The 22,187-nt window shown below is 38.6% G+C and overlaps 1 protein-coding gene across 2 annotated transcripts in view; it reads right to left on the bottom strand.

The window, feature by feature from the left end:
• Positions 1-10,946: 10,946 nt before the first annotated feature.
• The window catches only part of dock1 (dedicator of cytokinesis 1), a 271,575-nt gene continuing 260,334 nt past the window's right edge, over positions 10,947-22,187 (bottom strand). For both annotated transcript variants that reach the window (XM_060895378.1, XM_060895387.1), the window contains exons 47-52: positions 21,756-21,893; positions 19,015-19,160; positions 16,199-16,397; positions 15,183-15,348; positions 14,533-14,669; positions 10,947-11,963 (exon numbers count right to left, since the gene is read on the bottom strand). In XM_060895378.1, coding sequence (XP_060751361.1) covers positions 11,868-11,963; positions 14,533-14,669; positions 15,183-15,348; positions 16,199-16,397; positions 19,015-19,160; positions 21,756-21,893 — 882 coding nt within the window. In that variant the 3' untranslated portion in view covers positions 10,947-11,867. The remainder of the gene's footprint in view (positions 11,964-14,532; positions 14,670-15,182; positions 15,349-16,198; positions 16,398-19,014; positions 19,161-21,755; positions 21,894-22,187) is intronic.

Raw genomic sequence — 22,187 nt, 5'->3', positions numbered from 1 at the left:
GTTTTTTTTTAATTAGGTTGCATAACTGATTGACAGAAATAAGAAGTTGTTTGCAGGCTTTATGCAGATGTTGGCCTACTTCTGGGATAAAAAAGACCATATGTGCGCATGTACGAGGTTAGAGCGAGTTTGATTGGCACACTTTGGACAGAATTGCTGTGAAACCTCTCCACTTCAAGAGAATCAAGTGTCTCCTAGCGACGTCCGTTCGTGGCCTAATTGCGAGGGAAAGAAACTGGAGTTTCTATGCAGTCAAACATCCTTGTTTATTTGAGAGAGGAAAACAGATGATTGCTTTTTAATTAAACAACAGAATGGGCTGATGAGTAACAAACCTCTAAACATGTGGAAGTCAGAGAGATAGTATTTCATATGGAGTCATAATTTTTCAACACACTTTTGTTACACGGTTTTTTAGCCCTAGTATAGTATAGTATAGTATAGTATAGTATAGTATAGTATAGTATAGTATAGTATAGTATAGTATAATAAAACATTTTTGTTTACTAATAAGCTGATAGAAGTGAACAACAATGTAATATAATTTATCAGAAATTATCAATATCAATAAAAGGGGACACTGCTGTAGGATTTAGCCAAAAAGTACTCTGGCAAAGGACTGTTTAAAGAATGATAGAGCACTTTTATCAAGAGCATTTTCTCCTCATTTGAAAATGGCTTACACAGTTAGAATAGACATAATACCTGTCACCACACTACCATTTTTCATATTCTGTCTATTTTTATAAGAAATGCATTCTGGAATAAAATACCACATACTTCATTCATTCAGTGCAGCTAGATCTACTAACATGGTGGGGCAGTCGTGGCCTAATGGTTAGAGAGTCTGACTCGTAACCCGAAGGTTGTGGGTTTGAGTCTCGGTCCAGCCACGACTGAGGTGCCCTTGAGCAAGGCACCAAATCTCCCCCAACTGCTCCCCGGGAGAATAAATGGCTGCCCATTGCTCCGTGTGTGTGTTCACTGCTGTGTGTGTGCACTTTGGATGGGTTAAATGCAGAGAACGAATTCTGAGTATGGGTCACCGTACTTAGCCGTATGTCACGTCACTTTCACTTTCATGTAGGATTTACAAAAATATTAACTTGATTTGGCTACACTGAGGAGGCCTGAACTTTTTTTTTTTTACAGCCATTTCTTCCAGCAGACACACTTTGACCATACAAGATGTGAGCATACAGCTACTGTACATGCGTCACCCAGATAAAGTGAAAGAAGGATTCAAAAACAAAAGCACAGCCTGCTGGGAGAACTCTGTGTCAGTCTATTCACTTGATGGTTAAATCAGCCATGTTATTCTGCCCCAGATATAAAAGGCATATTTGAGCTCTGCATATAAATGAATTATGCATTTAGCATATGAAATAGGGAGCTATATATGAATAAAGTAATTTTAATAACAGAATGTACCTGAAGAACCAAATAAACAAAAACAGTAAAAATGGTATTTAAAAAACAGTTTGTGTGAAACATTTAGACGTCAGTAATCAAGCTCATATAGGTGAACTTTTAAACTTCATTTACTAGCCATATACAGTACCAGGCTCAACGGCACCCAATTACTGGTAGTATCAGTTTTGTTCATTTTTTCCCCCAGTTTGGTCTTGCTAATTTCCACCCACTAGCTAACCTACAACACATTAAAACTACCAACCTGGGAGTGTGGGTCACACATGCAACTTCCTCTGAGAGACACGAAGACAATCTGCTATGAAGGGGAAAAGAAAGCCATTCCAATTTTGCTCACCTTTGCTTAGATACTCGCAATCTCAGGATGATTGTATGAACACTTTTCCCTTACAGCACTCAAAAGCTAAATTCTTCCTCTTTTAATTTTTTTTCTTTAAAATGCATTGTGCAGACCAAACCATGTGAAGTGGAAATGATTCGTGACGTGAAATTTGGTCTAAAGGTAGCACTCCATTCTGCTACTTAGGTAAACTAAACATTAGAGTATATTACATACCATCAAATTAGTTAAATATTTTATAGGCCGTATTTCAAGAAGTTCAAGGCCTAGAGACAAAATTCTGTGGCTAATTCTAAATCTGCTCTAAACCTAAAGCCATTAAGCACCTCTGGGTTAAATTGGGAGCAACTTTGAATAATATGCAAAACCTGCTTTTGTAAACTAGTTCTTGGATTTTTGCCATACCTTCAAAAAAACTGCTTGGTTCTCAGGTCTCAGTGAGTGCCCTATTTTATTTATAGAACAGAGATATATCAAAGTCTGTTGTCCATGACGGAAGTTTGTGGAAGTGGATCATGGCAAAAACAAGGGAGATTTCTGAGGACTTCAGAAAATGTGTTACTGTTGTTCATTGGGCTAAAAAAAGGCTACAAAACCACCTCTAAAGTGTTTGGACTCCAAAAATCTATAAGTTGAAAGATTCTGTTCAAATGGAGGATCATTAGTACAATCCCCAAATGTGTCCAACCAACAAAGACTACTCCAAAAGCAAGACATGTAATAGTATGAAAGCGTGAATAGCTGTGTATCAGGAATTGTAAGTGCATCTGTAAGTGCTTTTAACGATGTTTAGGATCAAAAACATGGCCGCTGTCAATCAGTTTTCATCAGACATTTCTTATAATCGACATGTTCCAGTATATCCCATAGGTTTTCAGTGTTCATCGGTTTCCAGTATGTGGAGTATATACTCCTTCACAGAGTGTGATTCATCACTCCAGAGAACATGTTTCCACTGCTCCAGTTTGCTGTGTCAGCATACTTTACACCACTCCAACTGATGCTTGGCACGGCACATTATGATCTTAGGCTTTTCTGCAGCTGCTCTGCCTTAGAAACCCCTTCCATGAAGCTCCCTAAGCACAATTCTGGCACTGATGTCGGTTCCAGAGGCAGTTTGGAACTCTGTGGTGAGGGATGCAATCCCTCTGTTGTGAGGATAGGCAATTTGTACATGTGATGCACTTCCTGTTTGTGTGGTCTTCCGCTACACAGGCGAGTCGTTCGTGCTACAAGATGCTGTTATTCCACACCAATAGCAGTTGCAGATGACCAAATCACAAACTGATTTATGACATCCTGTGATAGTGCTACATTTAAGGTCATCAAGCTCTCGAATATGCCTATTTTACTGCTGATGTTCCTCTTTAGCCTTGATGCCCGATGATGCCTGAGATAGGCACAGGCTCCCCGTGACCCAAGGCAGTTTGGATAAGCGGTAGAAAATGAGTGAGTGAGTGAGTGAGTGAGTGAGTGAGTGAGTGAGTGAGTGTTCCTCTTTAGAGATTGTTTGGCTATGTGTGTTATTTTCCTGTACCAGTAGTAGTGCATGTATGGCTGAAACATCTGAGACCAGATAAAAAAAGGAGATTATCAACCACAGACCTATCCTATTATTTAAACACAAGAATACCTTATTTATTCATTACTGACTGCTGCACAGGTAAAAAAAAATATTTCCCTGATTTATTTTCAATAAAGTGCTCTGTAAAGCATGTGTTGCTATGTTTAAAAGTAGATTTGAATTCTGCAGATAGAGTGTCTGAGGGTGAAAGTAGAAGTTTACTTTAACATAAATAATGATGAAAATAAATAAGGACATTAGTAAATTATTTGACTCTGTCTATAACACTTCCTATGAAATTAGAAAGAGATTTTCTCTTACAGCTTACATCAGCATAGCATCACCTGGAGACTGAGGTTCACTGTGTGCTAAAACTTTAAACCTTTCATATAAAATGCATGACTGCTGTTGATGGTTGAACAAAGGGGTCACTATATAAAACTGTTAGAATTGGCACTCAAAGTTTATTCAACATGTAATGCTGAGCTGGTCTGAACATAAGATGCCCTTGACATTTAGTCACTGTGGGATTGAGAGATCATGTCTTGTCAATTCGTGATGAAGTCTGCAGTGGCGGATGGGAGACTGGCTACTCTCAGAACAAAGTGCCAAGCTGGAGTAATAGCTCTTGTATAATAAGAGGGCTGAATATATCCAATTTAATGTTTAAGCACCCTTAAAAGCATCTTGATGTCAACTGACAAAATGCAGTGTATTAATATTTCCATTTTTCAGTGATGACTGTAGTACAATGATAGCAGAGTGTACTGGCTTCAGTTTAATACTCTAAATATGTTAAAACAGGATGATTACATCTACATTTATACATTTGGCAGACTCTTTTCTCCAAAGCAACCTACAAAGTGAGGGTGAATACAGTCCAATTTATCTAGCTAATAAAGGAGTTGACAGTAATATAAGTGCTGCAGAACTAAAACTAAACCAACTGGCCGGAAAAAAAGTTTAAGGTAGCAGGAAGAAAAAAGAGCTATGACTGAATGTTCTGAGATATTCAGTAGCTCCAGGACAAACAGACAGGCAGTTGGCTGGGGTCTTGACTTTTGATGAGGCCGCTGAAGGGTGATTGAAGAAATGTCAAAATACAAGGAATCCCAATATCCTGACATCTTAACATTTAACCTCATCATAATAGCATGGTGGGGCACGGTGGCTTAGTGGTTAGCACGTTCGCCTCACACCTCCAAGGTCGGGGTTCGATTCCCGCCTCCACCTTGTGTGTGTGGAGTTTGCATGCTCTCCCCGTGCCTCGGGGGATTCCTCCGGGTACTCCGGTTTCCTCCCCCGGTCCAAAGACATGTTGATTGGCATCTCTGGAAAATTGTCTGTAGTGTGTGATTGCGTGAGTGAATGAGAGTGTGTGTCTGCCCTGCGATGAGTTGGCACTCCGTCCAGGGTGTATCCTGCCTTGATGCCCCATGACACCTGAGATAGGCACAGGCTCCCCGTGACCCGAGGTAGTTTGGATAAGCGGTAGAAAATGAATGAATGAATAATAGCATGGCTGTGACTTATGCAAGCTTGGTTCAAATTTATTCTTTGTTTCTGTTTGATGTTTAAGTAGGTACAGTATTGTACCTAACCGGCACAGTTACTATATATAGTTATTGTAAGCAGCTATTCTTTTTGGGGTGCATGATAGCAATGGAGGAAGGTATTCAGCTAAAATAAGTCCAGCTGCATGAAATTCATAGCTTATAAAGCTTATAAAAGACCATATAAGCAACTAACATGTTTGAATGGTATTTCAATGTGTAACCACTAATGATAAGTTTATGGCTATAAATAAGAGATGAGTTTGAATTATTTATTTTTTTCTCACTGGCGCTGAATTAACTAGAGATGACAAGTCTATCTTTAATGAAACATTGTGTGTGTTTCTAAACAAGCCATGTTGTCACGTGTCATCAATTAGACAGGAGAGGGGAAATGAAGAAAAAAAAAAGTTTAAAAGTTTAAAAAATAAATAGAGTTGCTGATCTAAACCAAGATTTCTATTTCTATATGCGGATTGGCTTCGCCACACTATCTTTCCCCAGTTTGGCCGACAGAATCCTTATCCAGAGCACAGGCTGCCGGTTGATGACCCTGTATCAACCCTACAAAAATAAATCACTGAAGTGCTGGACATTTTGATGGACAAAAGAAAGTACATGAATACAAAAATTCCCCATCACTGAAGGTCAGTTATTATCTTCAAATGAGTAAAATATATTGGAAATTGTGCTGTGTGCTTACTGAAATGTGGTGGAACGAAAGGCCTGCAGAGCCTCGCCACCTCATCTGCATTCACTATGATCAGCCCCTAGTCCTTGCATATGATGATGGTTGCCAAGGTAACCCCTCCCTGGAACTAACTGAAAAGTATGGAAAGATTCATGATCCTGTATGAAAAGATATAGAGAGAAAGCTCTTAATTTAACACAAAAATGATCAGAGAAGTAGTACTTAAGATTAAACCCCATTCTTGTTTGATTAAGATGCCTCCAGGTCAGAATTGTTTTTCATATTTCCAATTGTGATTTGTGAATTTTGCCTGTGGCCTAATTCATTTGGATTAAATGTTATGAAGGCCAGCACTGAGTGTTTAATTCCTCACTGAGAATAAGTAGTCAAAATGAGTGTCACAAAATGCTATTCATTTTTCATAGTGCCTGCATTATGAGCTTAGTAACAACTTTAAATAAATATTGCTAGAAAATGAAGGATGTGCAATAACACAGGAGATTCCATGGGAGACATTCGGCTAGTCAAACATCTCAGCTCTTTATAGCCACCAACATATTTTCCTAAGCATTTTAATCCTCCCTAGAATCTCTCTAGAAGTCGTCCACATTGCACGCTTGACATAATTATGATGTACAATTACTGAACACACTGATCTGTAACCTACTGATTGAGACCACTTATGAGACATTAGCTGGGTAACAGGGAGTGAATAATCAACCTATAAGAGGGCGTACGCATGTCGTTTCCAATTTAAGAGATTTTATGTATCTTCCAAAGTGATCGTTATGTCCACTAGCCATTAAAAAAACTGGCAAGTTGAATTACCTTATTTACACACAGTAAAAACTAAAAAACAAGACATACTGTATTGCTGACCCATGCCTTAAAGAAACAGGTCACCAAAAACTAATTTATTATGATAACCTCTTTTTCTTCCTATCTTAAAGCTATATACTGTATGTTCCCAGTATAGAGAAACCAATCTAAATTTCTTTTGCGTCAGTGTTATTTTTTTCCCTCCACCATCATTATTATGGTTTTAAACTGACCATGTCCAAGTGATTCGACCTGTGGTAAATGTTTATAATCCATCAGGCAGCCAATCATGCTCATCAATCAAGAGGAATAAACAATTACCACAACAGTTTAGATGTGGCTGATTTAGCTGCCTGCTGGTGCATGAAGTCAGTCAGTAAGAACCTTAGATGAGTCTTCATATCCAAAACCTGGATCATGCATCATGTACTGTTTGTTTGAATCCTTTAATCTACAGAAAACAATTCATTTTTAAGACCACCCGTGATTCCACAAATGTAAAAAATAACTCACACAAGCTACAATAGATAAAATCAATCTAATTTAATTAAAAAAGAATTACTACAATAGTCATTAACCCATCATCCACACCCAAAGGTTTATCAGTATCTCTGAGGTGCACTGAACAACATTAAAGCAACAGTTTTGAAATAAAAGCAGTATTTTTTCAGCGTTTCTCCATTCAGTTATGCAAGAGAGATGTTTAAACAAAAGCACTACACAGTAAGCACCTAAACAAATGAAAATAAATGTTCATTTGGCACACTGCAGAGGGCACGTGACAAACAGCCCAGCCCATCTCATAAATACAGTTTAGGGGCGAAAAAAGCAATAAACGTTGTTTAGAAAAGGTTGAAATTTGGTCTGCTCTTTCAAGTTAACAGATTTTATATGTGAGAAGATAACAGACACAGTCTTACCTGAGAATAATGTAAACTCATACCTCCCCCATAGTCTATACATAGTGTTATTTTTGAATAGGTAAGTCTTGTTGCATACGAACTTAGCTCCATGATAAGATATTGTAGCAATGAAGGAACCTAATGCCTACAACAGCACTGGGACCCCTTGTCTGAACAAGGAGTTAGAGTGGAGTTATTGATTAGTGATTACAGGGTCCTGGTCAATAAGGAAGGAATGCTATTCCCCCTGCACATCTATCTAACTGACAGGGCTTCTCAGTAGAGCCTTGCTTTACTTGCATGTAATCAATGGGATCAATGGAAAGATGAACTTGATTAGGTTGGAGATTGGCATAAACTGAACCAAAACCAAATCAGTCCAAATCTGATTAAGTTAAGTTAACTCTGCCTTGTACTCATTAAAATAAAAGGTTAGTGGTTCACAAATGGGGTTTACTGCTATTTTTCAAGCATAATGAAGCTTGAATCCCTAATAGTAATGGTGTCTGTACGGAACACCAGCACCAACTATTCATGTGCATGAAAATGGTGGCGTAACGCTGCTTACTTATGTAATTGTGGACCTGTGAACCCTATTTAACTACCATGGGTGTATATGCCACTTGAGTGTCGACGCTTGAACTCGAGAATGTTCCAAATGACAAGAAATACTGGAGGTACTATACTGTACATAGATGGACGATCAGAAATATAAGGAGAATTCTATTTCACCCTTTCTAACTGCCAGGGGAGATGTGCAAAACCTGGATAAGATCTGACATGAGGAACAGGATTCGCCTAAGGGCAGGGCTCGTCTTTACAAGTGTCCTGAAAGGTGGTCAGACTGCTGACCATGATGCTAAGAAAAGACGATGTTAACCTTGCAAAATTGTGATGCCCAGCCATCCTTGAGAAGTACATTTTTTAAATAAGGTCTAGGAGGAAGAGAGTTTCACCTCGTAGAGAGGCATGCCCCTGAGCAATTTAGTGTGCAGGCGTCGCTGCTCTAAATGTACATGCAGACACATTAGCACTATGCATTTACCAACAAGTGTTAAACAAAGAAACTGACAACTGACGTTTGTCTGAAACTGAGAAAATGATGTTTGCTGGTCATTCTGAACACCAACTCCAATCACCCACCCTTGCTGGAAAAGGTTATTATTAAGGAGACAGGCAGGAGTCAGGAAAAAAATATTTTGCCATATTTACAAGGATAGACGTACGAAAAATTCAGTGATCATACAAATGAGATCTTCAAAAGAAGTGAATCCGTTGCTAGTCTGAGCCGTGAAATTAATGGGTGCATGAAAGTTGCACTGATGACACCAACTCGAGTATACAAGTGCAGGGGAAAAAAACAACAGGTTTATAAGGTATCGAATGTCTAACAATATACTGAACATAAGACTGAAGTCATTCCAATACCAGAAAAAAAGGGATCACACTGAAAGCTTCTGTAAGGAACTAATTTATACTGAACAGTACAAATACAAAAATGTCACTTGGACATTTTATTGCAAGACTTCCTCTTGGTATTAAAATGAAATGGCACGTCAACTTAGTCTGGAAAACACTGATATGGCTGGTCATTTGTGTGGGGTGATTTGATTTGGATCCAGGCGAGCATATTCGCTTAATCACAGCGGGGTCTGATGGAGGAAGGGAGGGAGAAATGAACACACTCACAGGAAAAGATGGATTCAATTTTGCTCATGGCAACGTCTGAATGAATATATCATTCTTCTATTAAAATCGCAATAGACCTGAAAGGCTTGAATAAAGTGGAATGAAGATTTCAAAAGGAGAATCCCTGAGGAATAGGACAGACAGTGCTAAGAGATTTGAGTGAATCTTATTTGGACTTGTGGATGTCCTTTCAATGATTTGAACTGTGCTTGGGATTGAGCCTCTGCCTATAGGCCACCACCTTATGAGTAAACACTGGAACACTTAATATACTACAGCAAGAGATCATCTGCCCTGTGCTGCTTAGTGTTTTACACATATTGAAACACTTATAATTCGAGTAAGGAAATTAGGGAAAAAAATGTAAGTCTGTGCAATACTTTTTTTTTTTCTAGAGGAGTCATCACAAAATCTTTCTTGCTCAAAGATAAGAACTTAATTGCTGATATGGTAGGAGGCTGTGGTAAACCAAACGAAATTAAAGAACATTGGCTAATTGTCAAGTATGTCACATTGTTTATTAATGAAAGGATTTTAATTTAGGCTTAATTAGTGTATTGATTTACACAGCCCCCTTATGTAGCAGATTAAACCTGAGAGCAACTGCGGTTTTGTTTGTTTAATTCAACGTTCAAAAGAAATCCAACTGAATAATCAGACAATCTGTGGGCATTGAGGAAAGCAATCTTTGGAGATCATCTGGACTATTTGCTCATGTGAGCTAGAAGCTGGAATTGTTTATTTTTAGTAGCACTGCATTATTTTTTAATAAATCCTCATTTACGGCAATACCTACACATCACACCTTTTTAACAGTCTCTCATTAAACACCAGCAGCAGCAGCAATGTAAAATTATTCTTAGTGTCATTTGTCCTTAGTATTCATATGTTTAGGAGCTGTTGTACTGATCCTAAACAAAGTGTGTGTATACATTAATATGCATATGTATATGTTTTGTTTAGGTCACCTTGTGCTGCCAATACAGCTCGGACTCATCAATGCATAGAGTTCACAAGACCTCTGAAGCTATGCTTTGGTATCTGGCACAAAGACATTAGCTGCAGATCTACAAGTTGGGGTCTCCATGGATTGGACTTCTTTGTCCAGCACATCCCACAGACGCTCTTTCAGATTTACATTTACGGCATTTAGCAGACACCTTTATCCAAAGTGACTTACAACTGAGCAATTGAGGGTTAAGGGCCTTGCTCAGGGGCCCAGCAGTGGCAGCTTGGTCGTGGGGTACGAACCCATGACCTTCCGATCAGTAGTCCAACACCTTAACCACTGAGCTACCACATCCCTGGGAGATTTTAGAGAATTTTAGAAGTCAAGACATTATCTTGAACTCCGTCATGTTCCTTAAAACCATTCCTAAACAATTTTAACAGTGTGGCAAGCAGCATTGTCCTGAAAGATGCCACTTCAATTAGGTTAATTCTTGGTCTGCAACAATGTTAGGTTGGTGATCCTAACATCCACATAAATGCTAAGTGCCATCTTTTCCACAAGTAAGCATTTCCCCCTGGTATCTTACATGACGTGTTTCCAGTCTGTTGGATTGTGATACTGACAGGCTGGTGAAACATGTCAACTCTAAGTTCTAAGCTTTGATTTCTTTACTTTACTACTTAGTTATTATGTGCATAAAATGTCTGTGGTATTATTTCCAAACAAATTTTATTATACAATTCATGATCAACTTTCGAGTATTACAGATTATAACCCTTAAATCAACGAACTCCTATACTGCCTATAAATCAATCTAAATAAGACCAAATAAAGTACTATTCTGCTTTTATCGGTTTTCACAAGGAAATCTAGCAGCTCTTGATAAACGTCGAGAGGCTTGTGACTGTACCACTGTGCTTTAAGGCAAAGTAACCTGCAGTTGGAATTTTACAGAAAAGTCTAAGCCCAATTCTATTAAGCAAGGTAAAGGTCAGCAATCAACAATGCTTTAACCAGGGACAATTTTAATATATTTGGGTCAGCAAGGCCCCCAGCAGCCATTTTTAAAAATACATATAATGAGTTTATTTATTTAAGTCAGTAGTAAATTTGGAACAGTCATTGTATTATAATCCAAGGTTACAGCATTACAGTTTCTATACAAAAAGATATGACAGTTAAATGTTTGCATGGCAAAAAGAACAGAAATTTAAAGGGAAAAAAATATTCGATGATAGAAGAAAGAATTACTTTACAATCCCTGTCATTTAAAATCCTAAAAAGCCCTTTTTGGATAAAATAAATTGCTAATTAATTTGCCCCAATATTAATACAATCATTATAAAATACAGTTCCAGAAGAAAAAAAAAAATATAAAATAAAATCATATATACAAACATCTGTACACATGTGTATATATTGGGAAAAAAAAAAAAAGGAATGGAAAAGGTGTAAAGTATACTGATTATGTCATAATCCCTAAGCTCTGGAGTCTTGATCATAAAGTCAGATGGGGGGGGAAGCAAGACCCAAATATCTTAAGTAAATCAGCTGATTATTAAACTAATAATTATTCTAATGCTGCAAAACTCCTGCATGGTGACAGCAGACAGGTCAGACAGTCCTGATTTGTTCAATGTAGCCACATGCCTTTCAATTTACAGGCCTGTAGATGTGTGAAATGAATCAGATAATATACTTGGCACTACCACCTGGGTTGAGGCTTTGACTAATAATTGGTGAGTAGAAGGAAATAAAAAAAAAGGAGAGTCCCTGGACAGGCCACCTCTTTCAGCGTGAAGATGATGAGGGACTTACTATGAACTCTAGGATTTTAATCACACTGTCAGTAAAGCCAATTCAAAAATCACCCAAGCCCAGCGTCTAGGGAAGTGCCGAAGTTTCTCTCCGATATGCTATCCATTCTCACTGGACAATCCCCGAGTCAATAGACGTCTGCTTCCTTGTAGCTTTCGGAGGAGGAGGGGGTGGGGTTTTGCTCGGCAGTGGAGGGGGCAGATGCTAGAGAGATGGGAAAAACAGAAGACAAGAGGCAGAGACACAATAGAGTTAGGATCTGTGTTTGACATGTCATAAGAACATTCACATTGAGCACTATACCTGTTCTTTCTGAGGTATGTAAAGGTGTCACGGTTCAGGAATAAATGTTCCCAGAACACCGGTTAGAATAACGTCTTTGTAGTTTTGGATATTTTTAAATGGAAATAAATGTCATATAATTATGGGCAGCATGTTGGAACGCAGCTTGTGACTGTGGTCAGAGCTACAGATCTTCTGCTCTGCAAAACTGTTAGACTGTGACTTGCAAGCTTAGAATGTTCTACAGACTATCTGCAGCGGTGGGTTTTATCTCTCTCAGAGCAGTAGGTTGCTCAACAATTGCAACACAGCAATCCAGGAAATGATTCTGAACATTAGAGCCTCAGGTATGTGGACTTTGTGTACTCTTATAATGGAGTTGTTCCACAAAATCTGTGTGTATATTCCACTGATCCAAGTGACTGCCCAGTGCTTAAAGTGCTATCCTTTTTGCAGTGGATGCAGAGAGAATGTGCACCCATCTCCTCCTGAAGTGCTTCAGGGGAACAGGTACCTCATATGCTAGTGCTGGTTCGAAGTTGGTTCCACTGGCGAACCTTCTAAGAACCGGTTTGCCTTTCCATTGGCTAGAGAGCCGTCACAGAGCCGAGTCTCATGTCACTGTATACGTCTCATCTTTCCCAGCAACTTTAGCGCAGCAGCGGCAAACACAACATCATCAACAATTGCGGATGTTGCTTTACTGTTAATGCTCATGGCTTTGCGAACCTACATTGGCATCCAAACGCGGCGAATCCAACGTGTACGTGCAGCTCCATGTAATTTGTATAAACGGAGGTTGTAATCGAGAAAGTACATAACGTTATTTTATCATTAACACAGAAAAAAGTTAGCCTTAGCATGTAGCTACCTTCTATCATGTGTGCTGATAATTGATCATATTGTGGTAAAGTAAAAGTGTATTAAACATTAGAATACTTAAGGTACATTATCAAATGCGCTAACAGTAGCCCCGCCCACAGCCCCTGACGCAAACGGTTCTTAAGTCTAGACCAGAAACGTTTTGGTGCTACTTAAGAACCACTTTTCCTGGTTCAGAGCCGGTGCTTTGGCTGTCGAAAAAGAATGAACTGATTTTAAATTAGGCTCTGGCTCCAAACCAGCACTCAAACTGCCTTGGTGGAAAAAGGGCAATAGTGTCATGTCACCCCAGGAGGTCTGTTCTGCTGAGACCTGTGCACCACCCTGTACTTCCAGATTCTACAAGGTGAGTATGGTCATCTCCTCAAAACACCTTATGAGTCAGACATAGATGATTTGGTTCCTAATGACCTTGTGGCACAGCCTAGGTTTTAAACACATGTTTCAATGAGCAGTGCTTAATGACCGTGGCTACAGGGGTCAGTGAATAGGCTACAGAAAGGAGTATAAATAGGGAAGGTATTTATAGCAAATATTACATCACGTTCACATCATGATTTTTGATTTATTGAAGGTCTTGAAATGTATGTACACATGTACACACAGAGGTTTGTCATACTTTAGAGTTGAATGTTGCTGTTGGACTTTCAGTGGGCTAGCTAATGTTTTATGATTTGGGCAAGTCCATGTATACATTATACTAGTACAATATTTTTATAGCTGCTTTTTATTGGATCCCGAGGTTAATGAGAAGCACTTGATGAAGCTCAGATTTAAGACTTCGACTTTTTTAATTAAATTGTCTTGAGTGTGTGTGTTGACCTGAGAAACTGTGACAACTGTTACATGTAAATCACAGGAGCCTAAGACAGGCATCAGCTATCTCTATGCAGGAGTCCTGACACGTCCTCTAAACACACACATCAAGACATCACGTCAAGGACTACAAGCTATGGAGACAGCAATTATAATCCTGTGCACATACAGTGTGGGCTACAGAGAGAATTTCATACACAAGTAACAGTCACCGGAAGGGCAATATAAAAGAGGAAAACACAGTGGAAGGATAAATGTACACCTCTATCAGACGATTTGATCATTTCTCTTTAGCCACAAGACAAATCATTCCATTTACTGCAAGTGAAAGGAGGAAGCAAATATCTAGTGATTACCACCACTAAAGGGTAATAGATAGAAAAGATTGGTCCAGTTGAAGAGAGCTGTGAATGAAAGAGTGGCAATTAATAAGGAAAGGCAAAGGTAAGAAAAGACAGATAAACAGACCAAATCCTGTAGGGAAAAAAAAAAAAACAAATAAAAAGGAAAACCGAAAGTGAGTCAACAATGCATGATAATGAATGAATATTAAACAGCAACTTGTATATTCATTCATTGCCTCACGATGCTCCACATATAGGGTGGCTGTGTTTACGGGAGAGTTTTCAAGCCAGTTAACGAGTAGGCAAAGGTCAGATGCATACTTAGTGTCAGTCCTTGTCAGTCCTTGTGCTGCAAATTGCCATTTTAAATTTCCGAAAACAATATTTGGAATTGCGTATGATGTCTCCATTGATTGTGTGAAAGGTACGAGGATGTCTGTGTGTTTTACCCGGTGATGTAGAGGAGGAGGAGGTGGTGTGGTTGGGCTGGGCTGCTCTGGGTTTTCCATCAGGTTTCCATAATCACTGCTTTTGACTGGCAGAGGAGGCGGAATCTCACCATAGCCCATCCCATTCAGCTCCAGATCTATCGTACAAATAAAATGAACACAATATTAGAGAAATAGAATATGCTGTGTTCTATTAATATTTAGTAACCAGTCTATTATACTGCTGTAAAGTGTTTTTAATGGCGCTAAAAACAACCCAAACGCAGCGACACCGGATTGGATAGCCAAACTTTATTTTCTCAATCCCATAGAGAAGATGATGACACACAAAGCAACCACTAGATCCTGAGCGTGAGGGCAGTACTCACGCAGAGGGAGCTTAGCTAGAGTTTTTCTCAGGAAGACAGTAGAGAACAATGAGCTTTGTAAAAAAAATGGCGTTTCTATGAAGTTTATCATTGGTGTGAGTCTGAAAAAATGAAGTGCATTTGAAACAGAAGTTTGTTCTACCTCTAGCATGCCAACAGGTTTCTGTTTAGGTAACCATTATTTGAAGAAAGTAACTAGGAGAAATTTGACCTAGCGATATAACTAATCAAAGTGACTTTTGTAACTTGTGCAAAAACAACCCACTTTTAATTGAAACTTACTGGAGGTGGACAGATGGCTGAAGGCAAGCCTGACCCTTGGAGTGATGGGAGGAGGAAGAGTAGAAGTAGTCTGAAGAGCAGCAGGAGCTGGGGACACGGAGAGTCTCTTCTCTCCCAACACATTTATCACTTGACTTTTTGGTCTCTGGGGACGCAGTGGACTGATCTGGAAACAGTGAAAAGAAAATCAAGAAGGATTACGAACATACAATCCTACAGTCATCCTACTACAAATACTAATAATAATAATGTCACATCGTGATCTATATGATGTGGTACATTTATAAGCAAATCTCCAATGACTAATGCAGGGACTATCAAACCTTTTTCATCCACTGATGTTAGAGGAAAAAAAAAACGCTCCAGACCCCAAACTCATTTTATGAATGATTAAAATTGCAGGTAAATTGCTCGAATGTGTACAGTAATGCTTTGGCTATTTACCTGAGCTATAGAGATTTTTATTTCTGATCTTTCCATCAAGAAAACAAATTCAAATTTATTTGTATAGCGCATTTTAACAATTGACATTGTCTGAAAGCAGCTTTACAGAACATAAACATAAGGTTAATATCAAGATTAATATAATACAAAAATTCAAGATTAATATTAGATGTATTTATCCCCAATGAGCAATCGTATTATTGGGTGACCTAATAACATACTAGGCTATATGCATACCTGTTTTTGAGTTAGTAAAATTAAGAATAAACCAGTTTAATTCCAGGGATAACTCAAACAGGATAATAAATACAATAACTTTGATAAAAGTAGGTTCACTTATGTAACCAAATTAAAAACCACAGACTATGCTTTCATAGACTGTTTCTGCTTTACTGACCCCTGGGGGAGCAATAAGAACAAAAAAGAAATGTAAGAATAGACCAAGTAAAACTCTGCAAGGTTACCAGGTGCTTGTTACTGATTATTATGAAGTTACTATGAACCGGTTCATTTTTAACCCACATCATCACGTTCAGCACAAGAAAGCGTTAGCAACCTAATCTCTCTCTCACCGTCTCAGACAGGATGACCGCCTCAGTGGGCTGCATGGGAATGTCAGTGGCTTTCAGCTCCTTGTCGAAAATCTCTTGGTGTTTGCTGTTTCTTTTTTCTTTCTTCTTCTCCTTCCTGTCTTTTTCAGGCTCATCCCGGTCCAGCTTGTCCTGAGACTTAAAGTGCTGCTTCTTTGGCAAGAGGGGTTCCAGAGCAAAGCTACAGGAAGACAGGAGAGAAAAGGAAATATTTGGGTGGGTGAGTAGGTGGGTGAAGAGTCAGAAAAAAGATGAGAGTTTAGATGTGAAGAGGAAGATGAAGAATAAAAAAGGAAAATAGAGTAAGTAGTAATGTGTGGGATGGAAGGATGGAAGGAAGGAAGGAAGAAAATAAACAGTGATGAAAGAGAGTGAAAATTTCAGCATGGATGTCAAAGCAGTTTTTAATATCATAACGACATCCGTACAACGGAAAGGAAATGGATATGAGTCTCTGACATTTAGTTTGTATTCAACAGAGATGCCATAAATGGGGATATGGAATATTTGGGCATGACAACCTGATATTTACAAATGAGAAGAAAATTAAAAGGGGGGAAAAAAGGACTGTGGTGTGTATTTATTATTGTTGTATTGTTTTAAGCCAAGGTATTGTTTGAAGTCTGATCTGAATAAAAGTCTGTTCCAGGATGATTCCACCCCAGCCATAAAGCATGAGAACTCAGGGAAAGGTTTGATGTTTACATAATCACTTAAATCGTATACTATGATCTAAAATGTTAGACAGTGCTCTTCACTACCATCATCAACTAAGAGAATATCTTTTGGAAGAAGTGTTCATCACTCCATTAGTGTTCCAACGCCTAACAGAATCCATGGCAATGTACTGTACACCAAAGATGTTCTGGTGGCTTGTGCTGGCCCAATACCATAGTATTGTACTGTATGCTGTTCTTTATTTTGGCAACTCTCCATCACGTCAAGTTTATCACCTCATCAGATCAACACAATAAACAGAGCACTCTGTAACCCCTAAAGCACCGTCCTAATGTCAAAAAGCTCCCATTTTATACCGATCAATCCTACAAAACTCAAGCACATCTGAATGTTCACAGAATATCCAGTCTTCTTATCTCTTACTGCAAAAATGGTAGAAAAAAAGTTTAAATGTCATTTACCATGTCAACAGTGTTGATGGGAATTTGTTTCAGTGCCCTTCTCACATACCCAGTTCTGCCTCTCATAATTGGTATTTTTAAGTGCTGGCGCCGGTTTGAACGAATCAGACCGCTTCAACCAGACGGATTAACCGATCAAATGAAAGAGCATGTGGTGCGATGCCCTTTGCAATTAAATACCAGTGGAGGGCATCGCTGATGAGATCACACTCTCCAAACACGGGCTAATTAATCCTTCAGGCTGGCAATACAGTACCCGCTATGCAGGAACTGGCAGGAAGCTCTTAATAAACACACATACAAGCACACCCCTCACTAACCCTACACAAGAGACATTTCTTTTCACAGACCCATTCTTAATGCACTACCAGACTTGGTAGTACATTTAAAAGAGTGGATGCCTTTTTTTTGATGACCATCGCTGATTCAGAGAAAGTCAATGGGTGGTGGAAATTAAAAGCTTTGTGGTACAAAATTTAGAGAAGTCACACAGTGAGGAATTCAGAGAATCTTTTCAGCCCTGCATCAGTGCATGAATGAAAGCGCACACTCCAGCTGTTAGGCATACTGTGGCATTAGTGTTAGGCTTTTTTCCAGGACATTTTGAAATGTTGAAACAAATAAGGTTCTAAACTTAAGCATAAACATGCTGTTATAACAGACACAGCTGCAGATAATCAGCCAACCTTCCCTTTTTCATGGGTTAAAAGAAAAGCATAACTGAACCTACAGTACATATGGCAAAGTGCCTTGAACGATCACTTTGACGCTAATTGCTTAATATTCATTAAGATACCTTCTGCATGCACTGATTGCTCTACATTATAACTAGAAAATGGCACGATTACTAAAACAGTGGACTATGCAATGGTCTGTGGTGCAATACCCATATGTCCAGGGGTTCTGGACATACGGCCATTGTACAGCTATTGAACTAATACCCTTTTCACAAAATGAAGTCTTTAAATATGATCATTTAGACAACTGTAACTGAAATCTAGCAGCTTGGTTACTCCACACCACTACGACCTAGTGTATAGTGAAAAAGCAGTGAGGTAGTTTTACTGTCGGTTTTACAGTATTGTGTAAGCTACACTGTATTGTATAGCTAAATTGATGAGCAAAGAATTATACTTAAACTCATTCACACCTAGTAACTAATACTTAGTAGAGTAACTAATTTACATTCCAGCATGTTTTTTTTTTTTTGGTTGGTGTAATCAAATACATTCTGCATTATAATGATATATAATAATAAAGTTAAGTTCAGTATTTATCATACTTAATCACTTCTTACTTTATTACTTTGGATGTTTCTGTTCTGATGTAAAATTGAATGCTTTTTTGACATTTAGCAGACACCCTTATTCGAACCCATGACCTTCCGATCAGTAGTCCAACACCTTAACCACTGAGCTACTACATGCCTAATGCTTTCAACCTTAGAGAATGAGAAAACAGGTTCACCTTTATATAGGTGGTCAGAAACATCTCAAAATTTAAAGTACAGGTCTACAAGTGTAGGGCTTATGTTAAATTCATAATAAAATGTTCTTTCCTACAGTTGGTGTTCCTTTCCCTAAAGTTGGTGCAAAAGCTCTACTGACATGAAAATATGGATCATTTTATTGAGTGGTGATGAAAGAGTGTGTGTTGTACCCATCAGATCCTGGTCTTGATGGCGAGTTGTCTGATGATAAGGAGGTGACAGACACGACCGACAGAGGTCTCTGAGACGAGGGCATGGTGAAGGAGCGCACCATCGACCGTGGACGTGTCCCACGACGCTCGTCTGCCGTTGGGGGCTAAAAAAAAAAAAAAAACACACACACACACACACACACACACACTTTATGCTCAGGGCTTGAATGCTTCAAATAAGTTTAAAGGGACTGTTTGAGCTTTATAAGCTATTAAAGCATGCAGCGCATACAGACTTCCCACATAAATCAAACAGAGTCACTTTTTAACAGCTCAGATAAAAAGAAAATTATAATAAAACACAGAGGGCAGAACAAAGATGAACTAAGTAAAGTAAGAAATTCTGAGAATATTGAACTCTGATAATAAAAGTGTATGCTCTGGCAGGGAGTTTGCGTGCTGATCCACCCTGCTTTCCCTTTATACAGTTGGAGACTCGACAGGAATTCTCACCAACCGTCATAAAAAGGTGAGTCAAACTGTTCACGCATGACTGCACACAACCGGCATGACACAGGACACACACGTCTCCCTCGATCACGCTCACTCACTCACACAAATACACCGCCCTTGAAGTGGCATGTTAGTGCACATGCTGTACATCCAGGCTCCACATGAGCCATCGTTGAAGAGAGAGGTAACTGACCAGCAGAACCGTGAGCCACAGAAGCTGATGATCAATACCTGCTGGGAGCAATCACTAATACCCTAACTGTCTCCTCATCCACTTCTCCCCTCAGCTTATTAATTATCCCTCTTTCTCTTTTAATCTTTTCTCGTACTGTTTCTCCTCTTATTAATGGAGCAATTAATTAGGCAACACAGCAGGCATGTCTGTGGATGAGGAGAGTTCAGGGAAGGGGCAAAACCCACTACAGGACTTAAGGACAGTTAGAGGAAAAAAACGACTGTAAGTGGAGTCAGTGGACAATTGTTAGGGATTTGTCAAAAATAAGCAAACAGAGGATCAAGCTACATTTACACTGGGTGGCTAATTATTTAGCCAGTCAGCTATGTTAACATGTCGGCTATTTGAGCAGCTGGTATTTGTTCTGATATGTTGGTCTGATATATATTTTTTATGCAAAAACTATATTTTCTCTGAACTTGCAACTTCCAACTAGCAAAGCTGTTCATGTAAAGATTCCAATGCATGGTGAAAACTCAGCTCTAATTATGAACACTAATCATGCACTTGGGTGAAAAAGTGATGCATAATTTCTTTTAATGTATGAGCACTCCTGGTTTAAATCTCAGTATTAGAATTTGTTTTTCAAGTAGATAAAATCACTATGGGCTAAGACCATCTGCTGAATGCCATAAATATGACTGTAAATGCAAATCCAGTCAAAGTGGGAGTTCTAGTCTTATGTCCCCAGGCGTATTTCGGCTCTCGGTGCGTCTTCCTCTTCCTACCTTACAAGCTACGTTTACATGCAGTATAATAATCCATAAATAACCCGCCTGAGAGCTCAAATGGGAGTGTATACACTTCAATCAGAGCAGATTAAACCAGCTGGGGACAATCTGAATGAAATTTCTCTCCGATTGAACGAGGACAGTAATCCTTTCAATAATCAATTAAATTGAATAATGACCATGTTTGTGTCTGATTGCTTTCACTAACAAAATCTGGGTCTTGATGCACTCTTTCTGTAATAAAATGTTTATGCAAGAAAACACAGATAATGTTTAATCCAATAAACAGGTTTAAATCTGTTTAAAATAGCAAGCTGATCATTGACATGAATTCATTTGAATTTTTAAAGCCTTTGCATGATAACATGTCCACTCTCTCGCTCTCTTTTTCTCCCAGAAGAAATGGGTTAAAAGAGAGGGATTGGCAGAATGTAATCACGACTTTAGTAGAATATATTACAGAGAATGCCAGCAACAATGGTGGCAAGTTTAAGCTCATGACCTCAGTCAAAGCTAATGGCAGACACCCCAGCTGTATGCTAGTTTAGTTCGTTGTCTTGATTTCGATCTTTATCCATGCGGGTAAAGATGTCAGACATTTGCATGCTGTAAATGTCTGGAATTGTGTCCTTTACAGCTGTCTGGAAACCCAAGAGGTGCATTTTCTTTTGGGAACCCTGGAGCTTTTCTTCTCTTCTTTGATCAGATACAGAGAAAGGGAAAGTCTTGCATTTTCTTCTTGTTTTGTTTGAAATAGGTCAGGTAAAGGCTCAGTTTGTGTCGTCAAGAGGCAAGCTTACGTTTCTATATCTCTTAGAAAATAAGCATGAGAATAACAAATTTGGAATCTGATCTCCTGTGAGTTTGCAGGCTTGCTGGTTTAATATTTCAGAGAAACAAAAAGGGTTGTATTTCTATAGTAATAATCGATAACTCCTGTAAATCCACAGAAATCTTGCAAGATGTAGTACCTTGCGGTTACCTCAGAAAATAAAATAATTCCATGTCACACACGATGAACATCATTCGATTTGGGTCTCTCTTCACTGAATTTATATTTACAACACTTAAAATATGACAGGGCTTCTAAAAAAATATATAAATGACCTTTAATATATTAAATGTTGAAATAACATTTGCATATTTTAATTAATAGGAACTTCTTCAGAAAGAATCCTATTAATCATAACTAAGTGTATACTGATGGTGGTTTTTGAAGGAGTGCTGAAGAGAAAATCAAAATTTGGTAAGTTTTCCTTAAGTTTCAGTACAGTTCTTACCAGTGATTTCACACCATACTGTTTCTCCACCTTCTCTTTTAACTGTTTGAAGCACGCTTCCAAACGCTCGTGGAAGGGTCGCAGGGCCTCGGTCACCTTCTCGCCGTGAATACGCACACCTTCAGCCAGGTACGGGATCTGAAATGAAGTGCATGTGCAAGTATTAGTTTTACATACTAATTAAAATATATACACATCGAGACACACACATATATACATTACAGTGAGTGTCTTTTTTTTAAATGTACAGCCACCAAAATAGTTCTGAACAAAATCAGATTTTTATGAACAGATTTAAAAAACTGCATGAATATTAATTTTTTTTTTTTTTAATTTATAGCTCAATGTTTATGCTGAATGTTTCTCTGTCCTGCCTAAAATGTGGTTCTAACAATAAATAGTTTATTAACTTTTAACAATAGACATCATCAC

The sequence above is a fragment of the Tachysurus vachellii genome, chromosome 2 (assembly GCF_030014155.1).
Source record: "Tachysurus vachellii isolate PV-2020 chromosome 2, HZAU_Pvac_v1, whole genome shotgun sequence".
NCBI classification, from domain to species: Eukaryota; Metazoa; Chordata; class Actinopteri; order Siluriformes; family Bagridae; genus Tachysurus; species Tachysurus vachellii.
Note: the sequence above shows the minus strand (reverse complement) of the source record. Positions and strands in the feature narration are given on the sequence as shown.